General features: G+C 39.3%; 1 protein-coding gene across 1 annotated transcript in view; it reads right to left on the bottom strand.

The window, feature by feature from the left end:
- Nucleotides 1–10,477: 10,477 nt before the first annotated feature.
- The window catches only part of PODXL (podocalyxin like), an 82,810-nt gene continuing 69,494 nt past the window's right edge, over nucleotides 10,478–23,793 (bottom strand). Inside the window, exons 5-8 of the mRNA XM_088468895.1 lie at nucleotides 19,936–20,101; nucleotides 18,924–18,976; nucleotides 16,928–17,089; nucleotides 10,478–14,160 (exon numbers count right to left, since the gene is read on the bottom strand). Of these exons, the coding sequence (XP_088325021.1) occupies nucleotides 13,972–14,160; nucleotides 16,928–17,089; nucleotides 18,924–18,976; nucleotides 19,936–20,101 (570 nt within the window). The 3' untranslated portion in view covers nucleotides 10,478–13,971. The remainder of the gene's footprint in view (nucleotides 14,161–16,927; nucleotides 17,090–18,923; nucleotides 18,977–19,935; nucleotides 20,102–23,793) is intronic.

Genomic DNA, 23,793 nt, shown 5'->3' with positions numbered 1-23,793 from the left:
GTCAGGTCCACACTTCTTCCAGGGAAGGTGGACGCCAGCAAAATCTGCGCTTCCAATCAACATCTTGGAACTAAGTAGTATTCAAAGCTCTCCAACAAGCAAGACATGTCTTCCACGGAAAGCAGGTGCAGTCGAACAATGCCACCATGGTGGCTTGCATAAACCGCCAAGGAGGAACCCACAGTCAGGCGGCCCTGACAGAGGAGTCCCGCATTCTAGCTTGGGTGGAAGGCAATCTGCCTGCCATCTCGGCAGTGTTCATACCAGGAGTCCTCAACTGTGAAGCAGACTTTCTCAGCTGTGAAGACGTGTATCCAGGAGAGTGGTCTCTTCACCAGGAGGTGTTTCAGCTACTGGTGGACAAGTGGGGCCTTCCAGAGATAGACCTCATGGCTTCCCGACACAACAAGCTTCCTGTATATGGGTCAAGAGCAAGAGACACAGAGGCACTTCTGGTAGACGCTCTGTCAGTCCAGTGGACCTTCCAGTTTGCGTACCTCTTCCCTCCGTTTTCCTTTCTTCCTCGAGTGATTCGCAAATTTAAACAAGAAGGCGGCACGCACCTGCTGATTAGCTCCAGCATGGCCCAGACGGCACTGATGCTCAAATCTCAGGAGCCTATCCATAGATGCTCCGATGTGGTTGCCTCTACGTCTAGACCTGTTGTCTCAAGGTCCTTGCCATCACCTGGACCTGGGCCGTCTGTCTTTGTCTTTGATGGCGTGGCTGTTGAGACTGCCCTCTTGCGGTCCAGGGTTTTTTCCAGCTCTGTCGTTAACACCATGCTCAGAGCTCAGAAGCCGGCTTTTGAAAGAATTTACCACCGAGTGTGGCATACTTTCTTTGAATGGTGTCGACCTAGAGGCTTTGATCCTCCAGGTTTTTAGGATTTTGGCTTTCCTACAAGCAGGCTTAGATCAGTCTTCGCCTTGCTTCACTGAAGGTGCAGGTTTCCGCCCTCTGTGTGGTTTCAGCATAGGATTGCTACACTTCCTGATGTCCACACTTTTATGCAAGGTGTACTTCGCATACAGCCTCCCTTTGTTCCACCTGTGGCTCCTTGGGACTTGGCTGTGGTCCTTAGGGCTCTCCAAGGACCACAATTCGAACCACTGGGCTCAGTGGAATTAAGATTGTGTTTCTTCTGGCCATTGCCTCGGCCAGAAGAGTGTCAGATTTGGGGACTCTTTCATGTCACCCCCCCATTCCTAATTTTTTATAGGGACAAGGTAGTGCTGCGCATTCGCCCTGGGTTCCTACCTAAGGTGGTATCTAGTTTCCACATCAATGAGGAAATTATAGTACTGTCCTTTAATTCCCCAGACCTATCTGCTGGTGAGGATGTGGTACGGGCTCTTAGGATTTATGTTGACCATACCAGTTCAATTAGGAAATCTGACTCTGTTTGTCCTCTGATTTCCATAAGAAAAGTTGGCCAGCCACTAAACAAACCTTGGCATGATGGATTCGCATGGCTATTTCTGAGGCTTAAATTCATGAGGGCCTGTCTCTACCATCCTTTCTTAAAGCTCACTCTACTCTCTGTGGGTCCTTCATGGGCAGCTCTCTGTGGTGCCTCTTCTGTTCAGCTGTGCAAGGCAGCCACGTGGTCTTCTGTCCATACCTTTTTGTGAGGTGGTATGCATTTGATACCTTCGCATCTCGGGATGCTTCCTTCAGGCGGCGGATTCTCCTTCCAACACAGGAGCGTCCCCACCCTTAAAAAGGATACTGCTTTGGGACATCCCCAAGGTATCCATTTGATACCCTATGGACCCTGAAGTAGAAAATGAGATATGGTAAGAACTTACCTTTTGTTATCTCTATTTCTACGAAGTCCATAGGGTTCCACAGGACTGTCGCTCCTGTGTTTCAGAAGGGTTTAGTTCTGGTCACCGGTTTTTCCGTCTCCTTCTGGTGAGAATTAGATTCTTGTGTGTTCCAGACTTTCTTCTCTTTGTTCTCCTCCGGCCTATGGCTTGTTACGAAACTGAGATGCCTTGGCTCGTGGGCGGGGTATAGGAGAGGGACCTCAGTGCAACCTGGGAGGATGAAAATTTAACTCTGCGGTGTCCAATGCCTGATGTCATCACCAATACCCCAAGGTATCCTGTGGAACCCTATGGAAATAGAGATAACAAAGGTAAGTTCTTACCATATCACTTTTTTTCCCTAAATTAAATGTAATATTTTGTAGAATTATTGTAATTTGCAATTGACCAGCTATTTTATTTTTTTATTTAGTATACTTGTAGATTTGATTCTAAAGCTGCCCATCCACTAGGCGATTAACTGAGCGAATATGACCATCGTTATCGTTCAATTGCTTGGTAATCTGCCCCAAATCGTGCAATAAAATGTCCTAAACGACCAGCGATGCGCGATCCCACCGGTCGTTTGCATCGTCCTGTTTTGCCCGTCAATTTGTCGTTATTAGACATCGTTATCGTTGCATCATTGGCACACGTTTTCAAAGCCGGAACGACTAACATATATAGATTTAAATAAATATTTCAGCCCACTTTTATTGACGACCGTTTTGAAAATTGTTGGTCTTTGGTCGTTTTTGTGTAATTGTTCACAAATCGTTCATGCACATGAACGATGATCATCAGGAATTGATTAACGATTTGTGAAGATCTTTCATCTTTAGGGGACAAGTCTGGTAGTGTTTGGGCAGCATTAATTAATGCAAACATAGGTTTACTGTCCAAGTTAGAATGATATAAAAACATCTATCTAGAATCCTTCTTTCTTGTGTTTTTATATATCAGGACAACATTATCGTACATTATTATATCGTTCATAGGTCACGCACACCGCATTGCCGGATGGTGTGCCTTGGCAACTTTAAAATCTTGTGTAGTGTGCCTTGAGCTGGAAAAGGTTGAAAATCACTGCTGTAGAATGATGGACTTTGAATTCTTTGGAAATGGTCTTTTTACCCATTCCAAACTGGTAGGCAGCAACAAATGTTTCACAGATTATTGTATATGTTTTGGGGTTTATTCCCTCTGGATATGCAGAATCATGAACACTCCAGATGGGATTGTGAAAGCTTTTGAACTTATGGAGAACTGCTAGCGCTTACTGATTTTTCATATAATGAAGTTCTCTTATTGATATAGAAGCAAAAATTCACACATGACTTAAGTTTGCATTATTTCTGTAGTAACTATGGGGTGTCAATTAAATTAGCCACGAGGGGGAAAGTTGATGTTTAGTTTACCCAGTCTCGTCCCCGACTTATGTGCGTAGCTCTGAATTACTTTGAAACAAAAATCTGCAAGTCCGGAGATACTAATTTAATCTACCCCTATGTCCAAATATGGAAAACTGATCTGGAAGTGGGTACATTTATTGCTTGACAGGACAGTATATAAAAAAATCATAAATGGTCCGGCACTCATGTATAAACAAATGTTCACCCGGTGCCTCCGCAAGTATCCAACAATAAAATCTCCAGAGGTGCAGCACTCAGGGCATATGGTGATAGAATACTCCGACACACCAAGTGAGTTTTCAACGTTTCAATCGATTTTAAAGATTGCCATCAGGAAATACAGAAAAAGATCACATCTTACCTTATAAGCTCTCATCCTGCATGTGAACGAGTGCATCCCATCAGAATCCTGGACCGAGCACGGGAGGAGGGGGGCACACAATGATGACTTTATTAGCGCATCAACTCCCTTTGAGAAGCTTTCTACCCAAAAAGCTTGGTTGCTTTAAGTATGCGTGTGTCACTTGTAGACACTTATTAACCGGGTATATATTTCATCATCCCTATTCTGGAAAAATTGTGCATGTTAGATTCCATTTGACATGTGAATCCTCTTTCGTGATAAACCAGATCCTGTGCCCTTGTGGCCTTACCTATATTGGTAAGACCTCTAGAAAGTTTAAAGAAAGGATGGGGGTCCATAGATCCACCGTCAGAAAAGCACTTGCTAATGGTATTAAGGCTTAACCAGTGGCACGCCATTTTATTGAGGCTGGACATAATATTGTCAGTCTCCGTTACAGAATGATTGACCATATACACCCCCCCTACCCCTAAAAGAGGAGGGGATAGGAACATCATTTTGTCAAAACAAGAATCTTTCTGGATTCACTATTTGAACGTAATTACTCCCAGTGGTCTTAACGAGATACTACAGTTATCATGCTTTACAAGTAATTAAGTGCCAATGACTGCAAGTCTATATGTATTTTTTTACTTGACGTGAATTCATGTATCTCTTACTCTCTCTATTATTTTGTAGGGGTTAGTGTTGGACCAGTTGTCATAGAATATGCTATTACTTTGGAAACTGCCTACTTCAGTTTGAATATGTATGATGCATGTTTTATCTATACATTTTTTTCCCTATATTTATAGCTCTATATGTTAATATGTATAGCGATTCTGTTTTTTCTTACAAGTTGGAGATTTGTTTCAATACCCAGTATTTGTATTTTTTATTTTTATGTCTCCTTTGCTGAATGTGCTTGCTTTGGTTATTCGCCTGTCATTTCTGCAGGGACGCTTTGTGTACTATGTTTTCATGGTGTTGGGATTGTCACTGACGTGCACAGCGGTGATGCGCTGATGACATCATCATTGTGTGCCCCCTCCTCCCATGCTCAGTCCGGGATTCTGATGGGATGCACTCGTTCACATGCAGGATGAGAGCTTATAAGGTAAGACGTGGTCTTTTATCTGTATTTCTTGATGACAATCTTTAAATAGATTGAAACCTTGAAAACTCCTTTTGTGTGTTGGGAGTTCATATGCCCTGAGTGCCGCACCTCTGGAGATTAGATAGAGCGATATATATATATATATATATATATATATATATATATATATATATCTCGCTCTATCACTATCTCTCTATAGAGAGAAAGAGAGATCTCTCTCTCTGTCTCTCTGTCTCTCTCTCTCTCTATCGAAAAAGGTGGAAAAAGTGCCTCCTAGTGTGTTTTTTTTTTTTTTCAGGTACAAATACAGATCCTTCACCAGAACTTCTCACCCTCTGTGCTCGAGGTGTACCTTATATGGTGGACTACACCACTCGATAATTCACATGTAATGACTCCAATAACAGTTTGTCAAATCCTCATCCCTTTGGTACAGTGCTGTGATTAACCATCCAGCAAGACTCAGAGCAAGCCCAGGTAAAGTGGATGACAGATCGGGGCCAAAAAAAAAAAATTTATATACTGTGTGTATATAAAATTTCCTGACCTGGAAAAGCCTACAAATTACATTGCTTGTGAAGAAAAAATATGGGTACATTTACTTCAAATATTTATCAGTAAGTATGGTGTATATAGGGGCAGATAGAGCCACTGGGAACTCTGGGGAGTTCCCGCTAGACCGGCCCCATTCTCCCCTCAGTGGCTTGACACCAGGCCAACTCTTACTGCTGCAGGGCCAGCCGGTGGCAGGGGCATGTACCCCAAGTGCAATAAGCAAAGTGTTTTCTGTTTATTGTGGCGAAGTGCGCATGACTGCATGCTGCATCTATGACACTGGGAAGCAGAGAGGAACCGTGGATCCAAGAAGAGCAGCCGAATACATAGAATAAGGTAAGTGACGCGGTGGGTTGTACAGAGCTGGAGATAATGCACAAATTATTGGTTGCTATCTAATGCACCATATTCATGGTGTTGCATTGTGTTTTTAAAGAAACCCTTTTGTGGATAGAGTACAAAGCCCACAGAGAAAATCGTAACCAGCGCACAAGGGCTGGTATTCAAAGCATTACAAGGATTGTCGGTGAAGACTTCTCATTTCATGCTACATTGTTAGTGCAGCTATAGAAATGGCTGCAAAAAACTGGCCTGTGACACAAAATTACTCTTGCTGCATGTATCACTAATGGTATCAGTTGCATCATTAGTCATCGTAGAGGTGTAATAGAGAGCAACAGTTCTTATTTGATATATTATTTATTTGTTATGGATTACAATTTCATTAGAACTTCCAATATGTTTGCAAAATTAGATGGCCAAATTAAAGCAAAATATTAGTATTTGTAACTGGCTTATGATTATACTGGCATACTGGAATATATGTACAGAAAAAAAGAGAAAAGTAGTCCATATAATGGAATGCACTATTGTGTCATAAGATACTATAATATTAAAACATAACTTTTATTTTATAAATTTAAACACACAAATAACATAAAATCAGCGAAGTAAAATGACAGTAAAGTAGGAAAACATTAAAATGAAGGCTGTAGTATTTGTGTCCCAACAAAACAGTGAGAAGCTATATGTATTACAAACTGTTTATTCACTTAAAGTGTCAATTAAAGCAGCATGTAGAGTTATCTGAATTATAGAAAAAGAAGTTAGATAGTGATTCATAAAGAAGACTGCTCCGCACAGAGCCAATCCTCAATATTATGAAAACACGTCCTGTTTTCTGTATCACATATTTTTATATATTTAGATCCAAATGTGAGAATACAGATGATTATAAATAAAGTCACTGTATATTACTGGAAATCAATCATTCATTCATTGACTTGTCAGCTATCATGTGTTTCTCACATCTACTCTGCTATTAGTCTGCTCTAAGCCGCTGCTATATCAGCCAGTGTATCATTGTATATAATTATTTAGACACAGTGTAAATTGTTAACTGTGCACAAGATACAAATGTAGCTATGGTCCGCTGCTGGCCGCTGCTATTGTCAGCTAATGTCTGCCTCAATATTGGCAATCACAGCATGCAGCTCTCTCGCTGCAATCAGACCCCATAGCCACAGTCAGCTTTCAGCCGTTGTTATTACCGGCTATTCTCTGCCTACTGGCAGTCACCATATGCAGCGCTAATGCCGCGATCCAACCCCGTACACACAGGAGGTTAGTAGCGGCTAGTACAATCACAGTTTAGGACATATTATATCAGTGTTATCTCAATTTAAACGGGCACATGTATTTTACTACAGCCTAACGCCGACGCGTGTTTCGCTGTTAGCTTTTTCAATAGGCAAGCCGACTGTTACCTCTCCCGTGTTTTTTATACTTCAATCCACCAATCAATGACTGTCACTCATTTTGAAGGGAGGAAAAAGGGGGCAGATCTGATTGGTCTCCAGTCATTCAACTTTAAAGATGAGGTTAAACAGAATAATAGATAGTAGGTAATGTAAATATTGCTTTACCTATTTCTCATATGTACTAATAATATACGTCACAAAAATTCATACACAATTAATTAAATTAGTAAAAAATCCATTAATGAATATAAAAATATAACATTTATATGATTACCAATCGTGTTGTCATTAATAATTGCTATACAACCTAATTAATCTCATATTACCCTTAATGTTGAATAAATATTAACAATGTTGTAAAATCTATAATCCAAATGTGTATATAGAATAAATAAATATGTGCAGTGCCTAATATAAACCTATAAATTAATCAATTAATGTCCACTATCATCCCTATATAATATTATAACTATCATAATAAAACTACAAATGTGTGAATAAATTATACATAAGTTAATACAGTGCTAAATAACAAATAAATTACCAGTAAATGTGTAAAATATATATATAATGTGTGTGTGTTACAATAAAGTGATAATTGACTATAGACTAATAACCAACAAAGATAATTCATCATAGACTAAAAAAATCTATCATTACAATAAATTATAAATATAGTGAATTATATTACAATAAATCTTATCTAAATTAATTTAATAATAGTAGCTCAATATTTAATTACAAAAATAATAGATAGAAATTAATACTTATACAGTTACTAATAACTGTGTACCAAAATGTAATCAATATAAGGGAGTGATAAATATAATATAATTAAAAATGGATTCACTTAAATAGTGTACAATTGTTATAGTACAAATTGATCCTACTACAATTGACACCTCTTTAGAGTTATTCATGCATTTGTGTATAAATAAAATTTATATTAATTAGTTTATAGAAACATAGAAAAATTTATATTTTCATTAAGACCTCGGGGTGTCACACTATCCATTAAGAAAATCCATCTAGCCTCTCTTTTAAGGAGTTCACTAGTAATGTCTCCCCCTCTTAGGCCTAACTGAATTTTCTCTATCCCAAATGCCTGCAATCCTTTATTTTTACCCTCATGATATTTCAAGAAGTGTCTCGCAACACTTGTGAGGGTCTTCATTTTCCTTTCATCTCTTTGTGCATTGTTGATATTGTAGACATGTTCCATAATTCTTTTTTAATTGTCTATTAGTCATGCCCACATATATTTTATTACATGGGCAGGTCAAACAATATATGACCCCAAAAGTGGAACAATTAATAAAGTCCTTTATTACGCATCTGTTGTCATATCTGTCTTTAAAATGTTTTTTCTTTATCATGAATTCACAGGCTTTACAATGTCCACACTTATAGGAACCAATAGGAGCACCCTTCTGAATAATCACATGAAGTATTTATACTAACTACAAACAGGGAAGGTGTATTGTGTTAACATTAAGATATCAATTTCTTTGGTGCGACCTATTATGTTTTGTGAATACTGGAATATATCCCTTCCACTAGCCACTTGTTTTGGCCAATCAATTTATCAGTCTCTAGTTAACTAGTTCTTATACACAGCACATTAGTAATATGCAACGTTAAGTTTGGTTCACGACCATTTACAACTAGGGGTCCTGCTATGGTGACACATTCAGCCGCTTATAAACAGTTGCTCAGACATATGGGATCCCCAGAATGGCTGTTTTATAATATAAGCTTTTAACTTTCCCAGGCTTAAACTAGTATATTTTAATAGAATCCTCAATTGACCCCCCCAGACTGAATGGGTTTGGAGAGATGCGAGGAGGCTGGAGAGACACAAGGAGGCTAGAGAGACACTGGGGAGCTATAGGGAAACAAGTGGGTATGAGACTTAAACACAGGAGGGAAGTGGCTGGAGTTTATCCACAACTGGTGGGATTAGAATGAAAATATACAGTAATCTTCATTTAGGCACCAATTCTAAAGAAACTGTTACTGATACAAATTGTATACCAAACACAAATATAGTTAATCATATAAACTTGTTTGATCAGGGGAGTTCACACTTTGCAATGCACCAAATCTGTTACTATGTATTAGCTGGTTGTACATCTGCTATATGATGCTGACATTGGTTATATTCCTACACCACCAGACATCTTCCAGACCATGTGATCTCCTACGTGAATAGTGAATACTGACTGAAATCCCCATCTACCCAGGGAGGATACATTTTTTTCAGAGGTTCCCCATTGCAGAGAAACCACCATATAGGTAAAGAAGACTCTCAAGCCGACTGGCCCCGTACCTAAGCTTGACGCTTCATTCCTTTAATAAGGGACACTAACACAGGTTCTGTGGCTGGCTGGCTGACTTCAAGTCTCCATTTCACCTGGTTATAATCAGCCACAGAACCCAGGTAATTTGTTTCCCTTATTGAAAGGATGATTTGGCAACCCTACCTGTACATGCCGGGAAGCGCATTGTATAGTATGAGTGACAAAAGACAAGAATAAACAGGGGGCGCAAATAGTGTAGAGTGTTAAAAGCACAATGGATTTCTTAGGATAAATCACGTACATCACAAGTTAAAAACTTGGCATATCGGAGGCAAACGAGCCTGTTTGTACAAAGCACGTCCAGAGGATGTCAGAAGCTGGTTCCTGGTTTGAAAATGGAGGCAAAATGCTTTCTACTAACAGGCTTGTTTGCCCCTGATATGATCGTTTTGGAGCAGCATAAAGTCAGACCCAACTGCAGCAAAAGACGCAAGACAGGCCGCGACTGCCCCCGACTCAGGGCCCCATTTATTAACTAAGCATAACCCCTTTAGCACTCACTAAAGGGGTATTGACTTCCTTTCTGCATTTAACAAACAGCGGTAATCTAAGATTACCACGGTTTGTCACAGCATCGCTCTCGCCATTTTTAGATGGCGAGAGCGATGCGGTCCCCATTGGCTGCAATGGGGACCCGGCGCTGCCTTTCCTGCTTCAGTTAAGCCTTCCAGGCACTGCCAGGTCCCTAAGTCATACACATGCGCAGACGGACTGTCGCGCATGCGCATTACACAAGACCCCCGTTGCTGGCAGCGTTAGGCTGCCCAGTGGAGAACCACGCCGACAAGGAGAACTTCGCTGGACCTCGCCGGAGGGGTAAGTATTGGCTTGTGGCATTTTCGTTTGTATCAGTGAAACTAAATGAAAAATGTAGCTAGTATTTATGTTCATTAGTAAATGAGGCCTGCAGAATCAGGCGGTATGAAGAGGGAGTTTCCCGCCCCCTATGCAGACCCACCCCCATTAGGGCTGCTTCCAGAAATTTCCTGGGCTGGCTTTCCATCCCAATCTGCCCCTGTATAGGGTGGATTTGCAGGCACCAATTAACCTTACCACCCTCACCTTGCTATGATGTCTTGGTTCTTACTAAATATACTTAAAAAAAAAACACATAACAAAAACTGTAGATCAGAAGTTTATTATCAATTTACATAGCTGTCAAAATATAATTTTGTCAGAAACTAGTATAATAATCCAGTTTAATTAGTTCCAGTGTGTAATAGACCCCTGTTCCTATAATAACAACATTAAGCAGTTTTGAAAATATTCTTGAAAAATACACCACATTTTTCCTTACTGGGTTAATGCTTCTATATTACATTGTCTTTTGGACTTCTTTCTGGGCTCATTAACTCATTTCTGCTGGTTTTTTGTGTGCATTGTGCTTTTACCAATACAATCCCTAAAATTGTAAACCTATGCGTGATTTATTTTTCACCATGACTTGAGCTACATGTTCAGCAAATGTAGGTAAAGTTTTGGCATGCAGCGGTGGAGATAGTACTTATATTTAATGCACTTTTCATGTGCTTAACTTGTGAAAAGTGCAAAATAGCAGGTACGTGATTTATATTTAGATTAATGTCTAAGTGAAATTGAATAAAGCTGTCACAACTATGGCTATGCTAGATATAAAATTCATAACATTCTAGTATGTGGATTGGAGCACAGTAAACAAGTAGCTTAAATGCAGCATTGGTTAATTAGATTGAACATTTTGTACTATTACAGAGAAACATTTTTTTTAGATGCAGTCCCAAATAGGAGGAAAATACTGGAGCCGCTAATTTTTTTCTATCTGCAGTGCAATTCTTATTCTTTTGCTATGGTCCTATGCCCCAAACACAAGACACTCTCTAGCCTTTTAATTCTTACTCTTCCCTACAGTAATCACCACTTCCAAGCTTGTATTAATTAAACTACATTTGCCATCTTGGTTTAGTGAGCACAGCAATGGTTGCAATTGTGCCTACTCCTATCCTAACACACGTCTGGGATTATGAAACCCATTTCTGTGTATTTGCAAATGCCAATGTCTTTGCTCACATAGGTGCTAACTTTCTAAGCAGCAGTGATGTATTTAAACCAATGCCTTTGCATTTCCTGTCTCAAATAAATGTATTTAAATCACCTGCTCTTCTTATTGATTACGTGTTAAATGTCTGATGGATGTGGTATATTTTATCAAGGTTTCTTATACAAAGAAAGCAAAATGCTAACAAACCACAGTTACTGTCATATAGCTTTGTTCTTGTTCATAATTTCTCAGACCGAAACTACAGATTTACTAATTCTTTTGGATTAGGAAATATACTTTGTACAAAGTTTCATGAAAATGTTCTTTTGTCTGTTGTATAAACCTAATCTCTGATACACAAATTTAAACCATTCATGTTTTTCCAGGATCCATAAACATATTTACTATTTAAGGCCTGTGGTCACAAATATGTACATAACAGGTTAAACACATAAAAAAACAAAGAAAATGCATTTTCGTGTCATTGGTTAAATGGGAACATCAGGCAATAGTGTCATTTTACCCATGAACCCCTTTCATTTTGGTATTATAGCCTCTAAATGATGCTATAAAGCAGGCTATGAATCCAAGTCACCTCAAACCATTCAACCAGGGGCGTATCTATAATGGGTGCAGTGTGTGCTGTGCCCACACCGCACACCCTGCACCCATATTTTTTAATACTTTCCCCTCGTTGGCTGTAGTGCTGCACAAAACACCTGGAAAATGGCCGCAGTGGACATTTTTCCCAGTGTTTTGCGTAAGCGCAGTAGGAAAATCAACATGAAAATGGTTGCACCATTTTCTCGGTGACCAGCGCATGCACAGCAGACTCTGGGCACAGAGTGTACTGCTGAGGTCAGTGCGCAGCTGGCTGCCGGGCTGTGAGGATGGAGCCCCGGACGGGGAATTCCCACAGGCTCTCTTAATACGCTTCTGCATTCACCAGTCAGTAAAATTAAAAGCAGATTTGTAGTTTGTCCTTGTTTCACTGTCCCTCTTATATTTTTAAAAAACCGCAACTACTATACATATCAGCGGGTGCCCAGGAAACAGATTGTGGTGGCCGGCCGGTTCCGCCCACAGGGCATCCTGCGCTCTGTATGGCGGCATGCAATATAAATATACGCTAAGGCAACATTGACAATTGGTTAGAGGGGAACAGTCTTCCAGCCATACGCATTGAGATTTATTGCTGGTGTGAAGAGGTGTAAAAGTCGTAGGAAGGCCAAATAAAAAGCATAAAATGTCTAAGTTTACTGCAGCCATGTTTATTTAAAAAAATTTTCTGTAAAATTGTCTAGAAAATAAAAGTAGATATATAAAACTGCGTAATTGTAGAAACATTTCTTTAACTATATTGCTGTGGCAACAATTGCAATTTGTGTTGCGCATGTGTGTTTTTGGATGTTACGCTTCATTTAAGTTAGTGGAATATTTTACTAATAAGCGGTTAAAGAAAATGTCCACCTAATTTCTTCATTTCCTTTAACCGATTTGGCCAAGTGCAAATAACCCTTTTAAGCATATTTCAGTTTGCGTAAAGGAAAAGCCTGTTTTTAATTTGATTTTATTATTTTGTAGCGTAAACGGGGTGTTCTGTCCCTGGTGAGTCAAAGGAGCATTAGACAGGAAATTTAATCTGTTCTTGATAGTGGATAGCTTTGAGGTAAAATTCATAGCACAAAAAGAAATATCAAAATATAATTCACAGAGGGTATTTTAATTTCTAGATCATTTGACCTATTGGTAACAGTAAGATGATGAGATTTTTTTTTTTATATACCAGATTTAATTTATGCATAATTTTTAGACTATAATATTACACCAAGCAAATTTTTTTTTTTCATGGATAGCAAATGTGTGTATATTTTAAAATAAGTATGAAATGATTTATTACTCTAGAAAGTGGATAAAATATTATACAATGTTTGTCCACTTCCCTTTTAGAAAAAAATGTTTAGTACAGTATCCCCAAGTGAAAAAATTAATATTTACAGCAGTATTTGTAAATTCTGGTTCAATGTAATTATTTGTGGAAATTAACAGAATATCTGTAGTAGACTTCAAGCGCACCTTGCCATTTCAATGAAAACAATCTGTTGCATTAACCATTTTTGTAGTACATTTGAAAACTTCAATGTACATGTATGTACTATATTTAGATTCCATTACAAATTTTTTATCATCAGAAAAGTTTGCTTAACACTTTCAGTTCTTTATTGCAAAGCCCAAACTTTGAGCACATTCTCATTATCTATCAAAGTTTCAAAACTGCTCTATAATTCTGTCAGTAGTGCGTTTTGGAGACCTCTCCTCTTGATGCAGGGATATAAATACCCTTTGTTTCCAATGGCAGTACAATATGTAAGTATCAAATTTGTTTTATATACAATTACATTTAAATTAATGTGGTCACTTCTCAAGAGAACTTTGGTTATGTATGTGACATAGCTGGAGGTAGGAAGCACCTTTTCTTTACAGGTCTGGCACACCGAATATGTTGGCTTAAGTTTTTGGCTTATTTTGTTGACCAGCCATTTAATGCACTTTGTACTGCTGGCTTCTCCAGTCCATTGTATTGTCTTCACTTGCTTTACAAATGGGTGTCCTCTTCATCTAGATCTTCTCTTGTTAGATTGTCAAGTGGAACAATCCAGCTGTCCCCAAGCTCTCCATTAGGACCTCCCTTTTTCTCCTGCATCTCGGGAGAGGTTTCCATGACTTCCAGGGTTGGGTTATCATGATATCCATTTTCCATGGTCTGAAGCTCTTCAGTAAGTCTCTGCAAAAAAATCACAAAGAAAAAATAAGTTTGTATATCAAAGCAGTAGGCAAAAAAAACCCTGACTTATTTTTATTGGAGGGAACAAATTTTAATAGTCCAACATACCTAAAATGTTGTAAACCTAATCCTACAACGCCATTTAGTAGGCTAAACTACTAGAGATGGTATACAGATTCACAAACATAATCAATCTTGGACTAAAATATTGACATCTTTGCTGTTTTTTTCAAATAACTCACAATTTCCTCTAAATATAAATTGAAATTAACAGCATTAGTCTCCACAATTTGGTACTTAAGTATTATAGGAACTACCTTTAATTTTTTTAACTTGACTTTTTCTTTATATTTTAAACAGACAACCATTTCTACATTTGTTCAGTTTTTAATAGTTGGCTTGCAGTTCCCAAAAAATCACATATTGTTGATAGAATTGCATAAAATAGATATTTTGCCCAAATTTTTGGCACTATACTAACTAGGTAAATTAAAATTGTGACGACTGGTTGTTCCTCTTATTTCTCCACTGTCCTGATCCCCACATTCTCGCCTCATGTTGTGTATCTACATCGATCTTTGGGTCCACAAAGTTGTACCTGTGATTAACCTTGAAGTGAGCAAATCTGGCCTCTATCAATCTGTTTTGTATGCAAATCAGAGTAAATAAGGTACCTCTGCAATCTTATCGTATTACTCAGAGTTTTGGCACTTCTGTCTGGGACTTCTATATAGAAGAAAATATTGCCACTTTGCCACTATCCCCTCCCCGTGTTCTTTTCTATTTGAAAATAAGCTTTTGTCAATTTCAATGATCATTTTCTCCAATTTTTTTTATATAACCTTTATATTAGGGAAACCACACAGTTTTCCCGCATAGTTATTCCATTGCATGACTGTCTTTACGGCTATATCCAGTTGTCCTTTACACCATTTACACCCCTTCACATCAGCAATAAATCTCACAATGCGGATGGCTGGAAGACTGCTCCCCTCGAACCAATTGTCAATGTTGCCCTAGCGTAGATTTATATTGCATGCCGCCGTACAGAGCGCAAGATGCCCTGTGGGCGGAACCGGCCGGCCACCACAATCTGTTTCCTGGGCGCCCGCTGATATGTATAGTAGTTGCGGTGTGCCCGGCTCCTTCACTGCAGCCCTACCTGTCTGTCACAGCTCCGCCTCCCCCGGTTCCTGCACTCTCTGTAGGGACGGGAGAGACAACATGTGTCTCCTCTCCACACTCCCACTGTTCCCAGAGTGAGGGGCGGTTTGTTGGGTGAGCCGCAGAGCAGACACGGTGGCAGGATCTCTTCAGTGGCAGATGAGTCCATACAAGATGCGACAGTTTGCTCAGATCAGACACAATCTTTGACAATGTCAGTCTGGGCCTGCTCATAGAGTATTATTGACTAAGTGAGTACTGACTGTTTATTTTAAAGAGCCCCGGGAAAGGAAGTGGGGGGGGATGGGGAGGGGAATATAACATGATAAAATTATCCTTACTGTGCCAATTACGGTACTATTATAGCAGGTGACAAATAAACAATGTCATCTTGTTTGCCATCATGTCATTTAATTGAAGACACAGGATCACCAATGCTCTTTTCTAGCATAGAGCACCAAAATATATAGTCACAGCTCTTCCAAAATACAATGTCCCTGGGCCAGTAGTGCACACTATTGCAGCCGTGACTTCATCTTTATGCTAGTGCTGGAGCTCTCATACAGAGACGCCCACAGGCTGCAGCTCTAATCTGCCCCTGTGCGCATTTAGATGCACCATTGAAAATTGTACAGCCCTATGGCAGGTGCATTTTTCGGTCTGTATTGTGTGTCGAATTTTGAGGACAAAATTGAATTTATTCCATTTAGGAATAAGGCTGTAACATAACAAAATGTGGAAAAAGTGAAGCGCTGTGAATAACCTAACAGGGAGGAGGTTCCTAGATTTGTAAGGTCCTTACCTCTACTTACTCTGGCTTTACAGACGCTACAGATGACTTGAAAATTGTTGTCCAGATTTGGGTGCAAATAATTCCACATGTAAATTGGATTTTTTTCATCTTATGCCCAGGCATGTCAATGGGGTTTTTTCTTATCAAGGGTCACAACTCTTTCCACTGGTGGCTAATTGATTTACACAAACATCCTCATTAGAGTCAACTACACAAATATCCTCCTCATCCTGGTGCACTTCCACAGCAGCATCCTCAATTTCTATGTCAGCATGTTGACTTGTGCTGCTCATCCGCACATTTGCAGAGGGCGCACAAATGGTGGAAGGAGATTTATTTTCGAGTACAGTATTGGAAAGGTCAGGCTCACATATGGCACACTTAGACTGTCCTCAGGGATCAGTGACGTTTCTGAGCACACAGTTGGTTCCTATGCCGTAAAGATTTTCGCTTTTTTTTGACACTTCTGCAGGGAGAAGGGCTTACATCATCATAAGAGGCAGAACCACCAGTCACACATAAAGGCCAAAGCCTTAGCTTTCCTTTCCACTTTGTGTGGTGAATGGCATATTGGCAATTTTACATCTTTCTGTAGCTAACTTTCCCTTTGATGCTGAAATGATCTGAAAGCTACGAACATTGTCATAATTAAAATAAAGAGGCTTCTCTGACATTTTTTTGTTGCACATTCTTCTACATATGAATATCAGAAATGTAGGTCTTAGACAATAGTATGCTTGCAGAGAATTATTACTTCTCAGACTGTTAATTACACAAATTCTATATAAGTGCTAATAACATTAGGTGTACCTGCTCTCTCTTCCAGGTTTGCCTCTGGTGCCAACATCCATAAATAGCTGCAATGATCAGCAGAACCACAGCTAGGCTGACAATGGCACTTATTAGGGGAATGCTCACCACATCTTCGTCTGAGCTATTTGAGTTCTTGTATGAAAACAATGAGTTGTTATCCTGAAAATGAAATGGTCAAGATATGTTCTGTTAAAAACAAAGGTATAATGTTCATAGCAGACCCTAGTGTGTAAAATGTTCTCACTAAAATGCTTGCTATACAAGGTGTTGGCCAAGCTGTTTGAAAGGATTTACTTACTGAAGGACAAATGTTGCACTATAAAAATGATCGTACAAATTTGGATATATTTACACATGAGCATATCTGCGTGTCATAGCCCAAATAGCACTCCCCTCCCATGCCAAATGCTTAACACTGGTATTTTGTATTCTATGAAAATGCTAAACTGGGGGCGCATTCTGTTTCACTTTGGTCATACATCTGACCAGACTGAATATTTAAACTGTTTAGTTGTATTGACATGTAAAACTAGGTAAACAGTGTGGGAGAATTTTACATGTGATGACGTGAGCAGCTAATTCATGTGGAAGTCTAGTCTTCATATTGATCGAGAAAAAAAAAAGGTGCTTTTACAAACTTGTACCCTCTTACATTCCCCCTTAGGGGTAAATGTACTAATATTTTATGTTCTAAAATAAAACTCTGCGCATGTACCAATATTACGTTTTGAACTCTGGATCATAAAAATTTAACATTTAATAATATAAGGCAAAAAATAACAGTATCTATATAACTATCAAATAGATATAAAAACTGCATAAAGCAATTGAAAATATGAAAGGACAATAGTCATTTAGTATTGCACTTATTATTGCATGCTACAAATTTCTTCCATCAAATGTAATAGTGTTCATAAATAGTATAAAATTATAACTTTTCGGTACTTCTTGTGAGTCTTCTGAGTCATTGATGCTTATCCTGAGACCTGTGCACGTGGACTGCTACTCCGGTTAAGAGTGCTGCAGGCGAGCGCAGTTGTACCTTAGGAAGTGCCTCCAGTGTCGGCTGCACTGGGATCGTGCTAGCAGTGCTCATACACACAGGTTGGGTAAAGGATGCCGGCGGTTAAAATCCCGACGGCAGCATCCGGGCAGGGTTAGAATACAGACACCTGTCGGTAGGTATCTTAGCCCTTCTCCAACCCCTAACCCTCCCTCCCTCCCTGGTGCCTAAACCTGACCTATCCCCCTCCCTGCACACTAAACATAACCCACCCCCCTAGTGCCTAACCTCCCTCTAACCCTGCTACTTACCGTCGGGATGCCGCCGCCGCTGGTATTCTAATAGCTGGCATCCCCTTTGCCGGGATATTGACCGGATCCCCATACACACAGGTGAGCCGCCTTTCGTCAGTGGCTGCTGGTGTTCTCCCTCTCTTCCCCAGCCTTGTGGGTCCTGCTTTGTTGGCAGTGGATGAGAATGGTCGTGCTCCCCGTTACTTCCGGCTTGCTGGGTTGTAGAGACTTCCCTGCTGACTGATGTGGTCTAGGGGGTGTGTCCCATTACGGGCTTCGTCAGAGCATGTGAATATGGGAACTTCTTAGTGGTTCCCTTAAGTACTGTGTCCCGATTATACATATGACACAGTTGATCGAGGAATACTGAATGTTCGCACAACTTCAGAAATGGAATGTCCCATCAGTCGAGCACCCACTATCATGCCCCGTTTGAATTCTTATAATTCACAACACCTTGCCATGAGCAGCCCAGCCGGTATTCAAACTGACTCACAAGATGTCAGATTACAACTGATGCAGGTCTGGGCATTTCAAAGATGTTACAGTAAGGTGATGTCACGTGCCATTACCTTTACATACTGCTATCCTATGACTTTCAGCACTTCAGTTTATTTTATAGCTGATTATAGATTCACGGTAAATTTTATAAACTAGCAGAGGTTTTTCACCTAAAAATGGAAGTAAGCTATTTTACCTTATTTTTGATACTTTTTACTTGTTCGTATAAATCTTTTGTATCCAGGCGATCTGAAAGATACACAATTTGGTTGTAATTATAGTGTTAGATGTGTTAGTGATCTAATAAGCAATTATTCTGTTCTATAATATGTCAAGGCACATTTTCACAGCGTATCCATGTTAGAAGTCTGTACATGCCATGTATAACCAAATTGTTAACCAAAATACAGCAGATAATCTTGTCTTTCAATAAATAAAAAATCAGGTATTTTTACAATACATTATTATTCAATTAAATAAACTTTTTTCAAAAAAACAAATTGTTAAGAAAAGAGTAGAAATAGGAGTAATAAGGCAAGTATTTTCTGAACAGACTAGGATGTAGCCATACTGGAGCTACTGACAACATTCACAAACATATTTATAATTGTGAAACCTTATCAGAACTGAAAATATTCTAGCCCTTAGGAGGGGATTCATTTCTGTAAATGACAGACTTGCAATGTCTAACTCCACTGAAGGATACGCAAGCCTTCATGAAAATTGAGAGGACTGCAGACCCGTATATAGATTCAGCTTTTCTGATCGTTTTAAAATTGATCAACATTGTTGTGTTTCTGGGGCTAAATCACACATTTGCTAATACTTAAAAAACCATATCAAGAACTGTCTGTTAATAAATGTAGCCCCAGAATCAATTAAAAATGAACCTTTAGTAAATATACCCCACAGACTCAAAATTGTGAAATATATACTAAGTAAGGTTTACAAGTAAGTACCTTTTTTAATGTTTTCCTTTTTTGGTTGTTTTGTGGCCTTACTCTATACTGGAATGCCTAATTAAGAGATTTCCATATGCAACCAGGTGGAAACTCTATCTGTACTGATAAAAGTAATATAGCACTTGTTTAGTTAGGCTTTGAAATAAACGATTGCTGTTAGTGAAGCAAATGCAGTGAAACATGCAAAATTGCTAAGGTGTTTGGTTATAAGGGATTAGCAAACTTTGTCATTGCAGTTGTACTCACTTTCCACAAAGGCATCTAATATCACTAGATGATCAGCAGTTTGATAGCCCACAACTATTTCACATTTGTCATTGTTATGCTGGTATCCTGGCTTTAGAGCTTTGCATAAATGCATGAATGTGTTCTTTTCATCCTCTAACTCCGTTTCAAGCTTAGAGGTTTTTGTCTGAAATACAAATGTTTCCTTATAGTTTAAAACAACTTAATGGCATAGTACATATACATTTACAGTATAAACTCTAACTGGTGCCATCAACAACAGACCCTATAATTTTAATGTTTCCTTAGTTTTTATTCCACAAAAATAAAATAAGAATTTCTATATTAATTTAGTAACCTTTACATAGATCTGTCAAACAGGTTTCATGTCTATTCTAGCTAGGACCCATTATGTATTTTATATCAGGATATGTTCACATCTACACTGTTCATATGGTTTCCTGGAGCACCATTTACAAGTTCCTGTTGACATGGTCATATATTACATTGCTTTGTTATCAGCACACCACGCTGCATTTTTTGATCCATTAAGCCACAATTTCAATTGCCTTCTCCAACACACACTTTTTTTTGTCTTGATATATGGACCCTTTCTATCCCTACTATCCTCTATAAGATGGTAGAAATATATAAATAACTCTCTCATCTGACATCCACTATTATAAGCAAATGGGGGAAGTCGCTATACACAATCTATGACCCTACTTAAGTCCCCTTATGAAGTGTTGTGACTCTCTCATCTGTTGTTCACTGAACCGGAGAGACACAGGGGACAGCAGAAGTCACTACACCAGTTTCTTATTTTTTACATATTTCTTTCCACTTTATCTAATGTTTTGTCTTTTATAACTTATTTTCCTAAATCACAATTATCCCTGAGTTTTGCTTCCCTGCATCCTGAAGACTTTCTAAGTTATTTTTGGCTCATCCAATTTAACTTTTTTCCACATTGAGACTGTGGTGTGATAATTTTATTAAGTGTGTTTTTCACTGTTAATAATTTGTCACGGTTATTGTATTTCGCTGCTTTTACACTACTGCACACTGTTTACAAATTAGTTTTTTTTTCAGTTCGTATCCAACACATAAGAGGTAGACATCTTATCTTATTTTAATACTATCCAATAAAGGTTAAATTATAATTAAAATAACATTGTTAGAATTTTTATTTGTGCACTGTTTGGAAGTAAAGGTTCTAAAATTATTTACTAGTATACTGGGTGATCAACCACTGCTTATACCTGTAGCATTAATTTTGGTGAAAGGGTAATCTATCTGGAAACTTGCCAAGAAATTGCATTGTGTCAGTTGCGCTCCTCAATCAGTAAATATATATTGGCTTCAAACTGGCAGCTCCACCAGCAGGATCTGCTACCAGCTAAAAGAGAAAATATAAAAAATGCAGATGGAGCGCTTGTTTGAAAAAGCACACGTGTTTAGTAAAAAAATGGATTAACACTATTGCATAATACATACTATATAGATATCGATAAAATACAGTGCAATAATTCTGCTAGAGCTCTAAGGATCAATTAAAATGATTCTCAATCCTTTTCCATAAAAAAATATACTGGATCAAACATCAAAGTAGTAAGATCCGGAATTCATAGGAAATATTGGCCTGTGTAGATCTGCAAAAAAGAATCAATCTGCTTTATATAATCCAAGTGATCTCCCACTTTTTTAGGCCAGTTCCTATGTGGGCATATTAATACAATGTCTTTTTTAACTGCCCATATAGTGATACATATATAGAAAAAATGTCCCCAGTAAAAATAATCTATCACCAGTGTGTGCTTTTCCCCCGTGTTCAGGTATACACAGATATTGCTGGAATATGCAGTACTCGCTGATATGTTTGCCACACAAGGTAGCTCTTAATCGCTCGTCAGCGGGAGCACAGGCTTGTCGCAAACCTGCCGCTTGGTGTAGTGTGACAGCCGGACTGTGTGGTAAGCAGTATATTTATACTTACCGTCTGAAGAAACCGGGACTCCAATACCCGGAGAAACGCATCAAGGATGGAGAAATTACTCTGCTAAAGCTCTCTTAAACTATTCCATCCATGCTGACCCATCGTCAATTGTTTTCTTGAGCCAAGCCAGGAAGAAACACTGGGCCAGATGTATGAAGCTCTGGGAAGTGATAAAGTGGAGAGTGATAAAACTACCAACCAATCAGCTCCCAACGGTCATTTTCAAACACAGCCTGTAACATGACAGTTGAGAGCTGCATGGCTGGTCGTTTATCATTCTCCACTTTCCAGAGCTTAATACATCTGCCCCACTGAGCGAATGGCTTAGCGCTAATTACACAGACGCGGTAGTGGGTTCCTGGGAATATACTGCTTACCACACAGTCCGGGTGAGTCACTTCACCAAACGGTGGGTCCGCGACAAGCCTGTGCTCCCGCTGACGAGCAGTTGAGAGCTAACTCGTGTGGGAAACCTATCAGTGAGTACTTTGTGCAGTTTGCATATTCCAGCAATATCTGTGTATACCTGAACACACGGCCCATAGCCGGTAGCTATAGTCCAGACAAAAGCAGGCAGTTAAAAAGGACATTGTATTAATATGCCCACATAGGAACTGGCATAAAAAAGTGAGACATCACTTGGATTATATAAACCAATTTGATTCTTTTTTGCAGATCTACACAGGCCAATATTTCCTATGGATTCCTGATCTTACTACTTTGATCCAATACGTTTTTTATAGAAAAGGATTGAGAATCATTTTAATTGACCCTTAGAGCTCTAGCAGAATTATTGCACTGTATTTTATTGATATCTATATTGTATGTATTATGCAATAGTGTTGTTAAATTATTTTTCATAAACACGTGTGCTTTTTCAAACAAGCGCTCCATCTGCATTCTGTATAATAGAATCTCAGCCAACTTTTCAGAACTGCCTCAATTGGTGCTTAGGGCCAAGAGTAATAGTCTGCAGGTTGCAGAGTTTTTAAAGATAGGACAACCTTTTTTTTCTTAATTTTTATTTAACGCTTTAATTCTCGCAGCTAAATTACATAAATACTGGCAACCCCTGCTACCCTTTTATTGCATTCAGCACTTGTCTTTTATGGATGTATTTGTGTCATTTCATCATGGAATTGGAGGTGGCAGATGTCCTTCTGTTTCCACTGCAAAGTCACCTCTTCTTTCTCTTATGATACCTGTCTCCATACTTTATTATTATCTTTTATTTATATGGCGCCACAAGTGTTCCGCAGCGCCTTACATAGAACTAATAAGTGAACAAGAAACAAGTAACTTGTAGGACAAGGACACGATTTATATACATTGCTGTAATAGTGATTAAAGCACTCACAATAAGCAGCAGGGAGTTGGCAGTCACGTGTTAGGTGCCCTTATGGGGAGTAGAGAGTAGAAGAAAATGTAAAGAGAAGCACATGAGGGAAGAGGTCCCTGCTCGTGAGAGCTTACATTCTAAAGGGGAGGGGCAGACAAGACTCCCTTTGTTCCAGTGGCGTAACTAGGGCAGGGCGAGCGGGGAGCGTGCCCTGGGCGCCGTGGGACCGGCGGAGCGGGGGGGGCAGTGAGTGCGGTCAGCGCTACACATTTACACAGGACCGGCGCTAGGCTTCCAGCGCCGGTCCTGTGCTGCACAGCTGAGCCCATTCCCTCCCCCTGAGCGCTTGCCCAATCGCGCCAGGAGGAGGGTGGCAGGCGGGCTCAGACTGTGCATAACACACACATCGCCGCCAGCACTGGCGGTGATGTGTGTGTTAATCAGCAGCCAATGAGAGTCACACAGACTCTCATTGGCTGCTGCTGCACACACATCACTGTCGAGCGGCAGCGATGTATGTGTGAATCAGCAGCCAATGAGAGTC

The sequence above is a fragment of the Taudactylus pleione genome, unplaced genomic scaffold (assembly GCF_031769625.1).
Source record: "Taudactylus pleione unplaced genomic scaffold, aTauple2 ptg000086l, whole genome shotgun sequence".
Lineage (NCBI taxonomy): Eukaryota > Metazoa > Chordata > Amphibia > Anura > Myobatrachidae > Taudactylus > Taudactylus pleione.
This window is presented reverse-complemented; position numbering and strand designations above follow the sequence as displayed.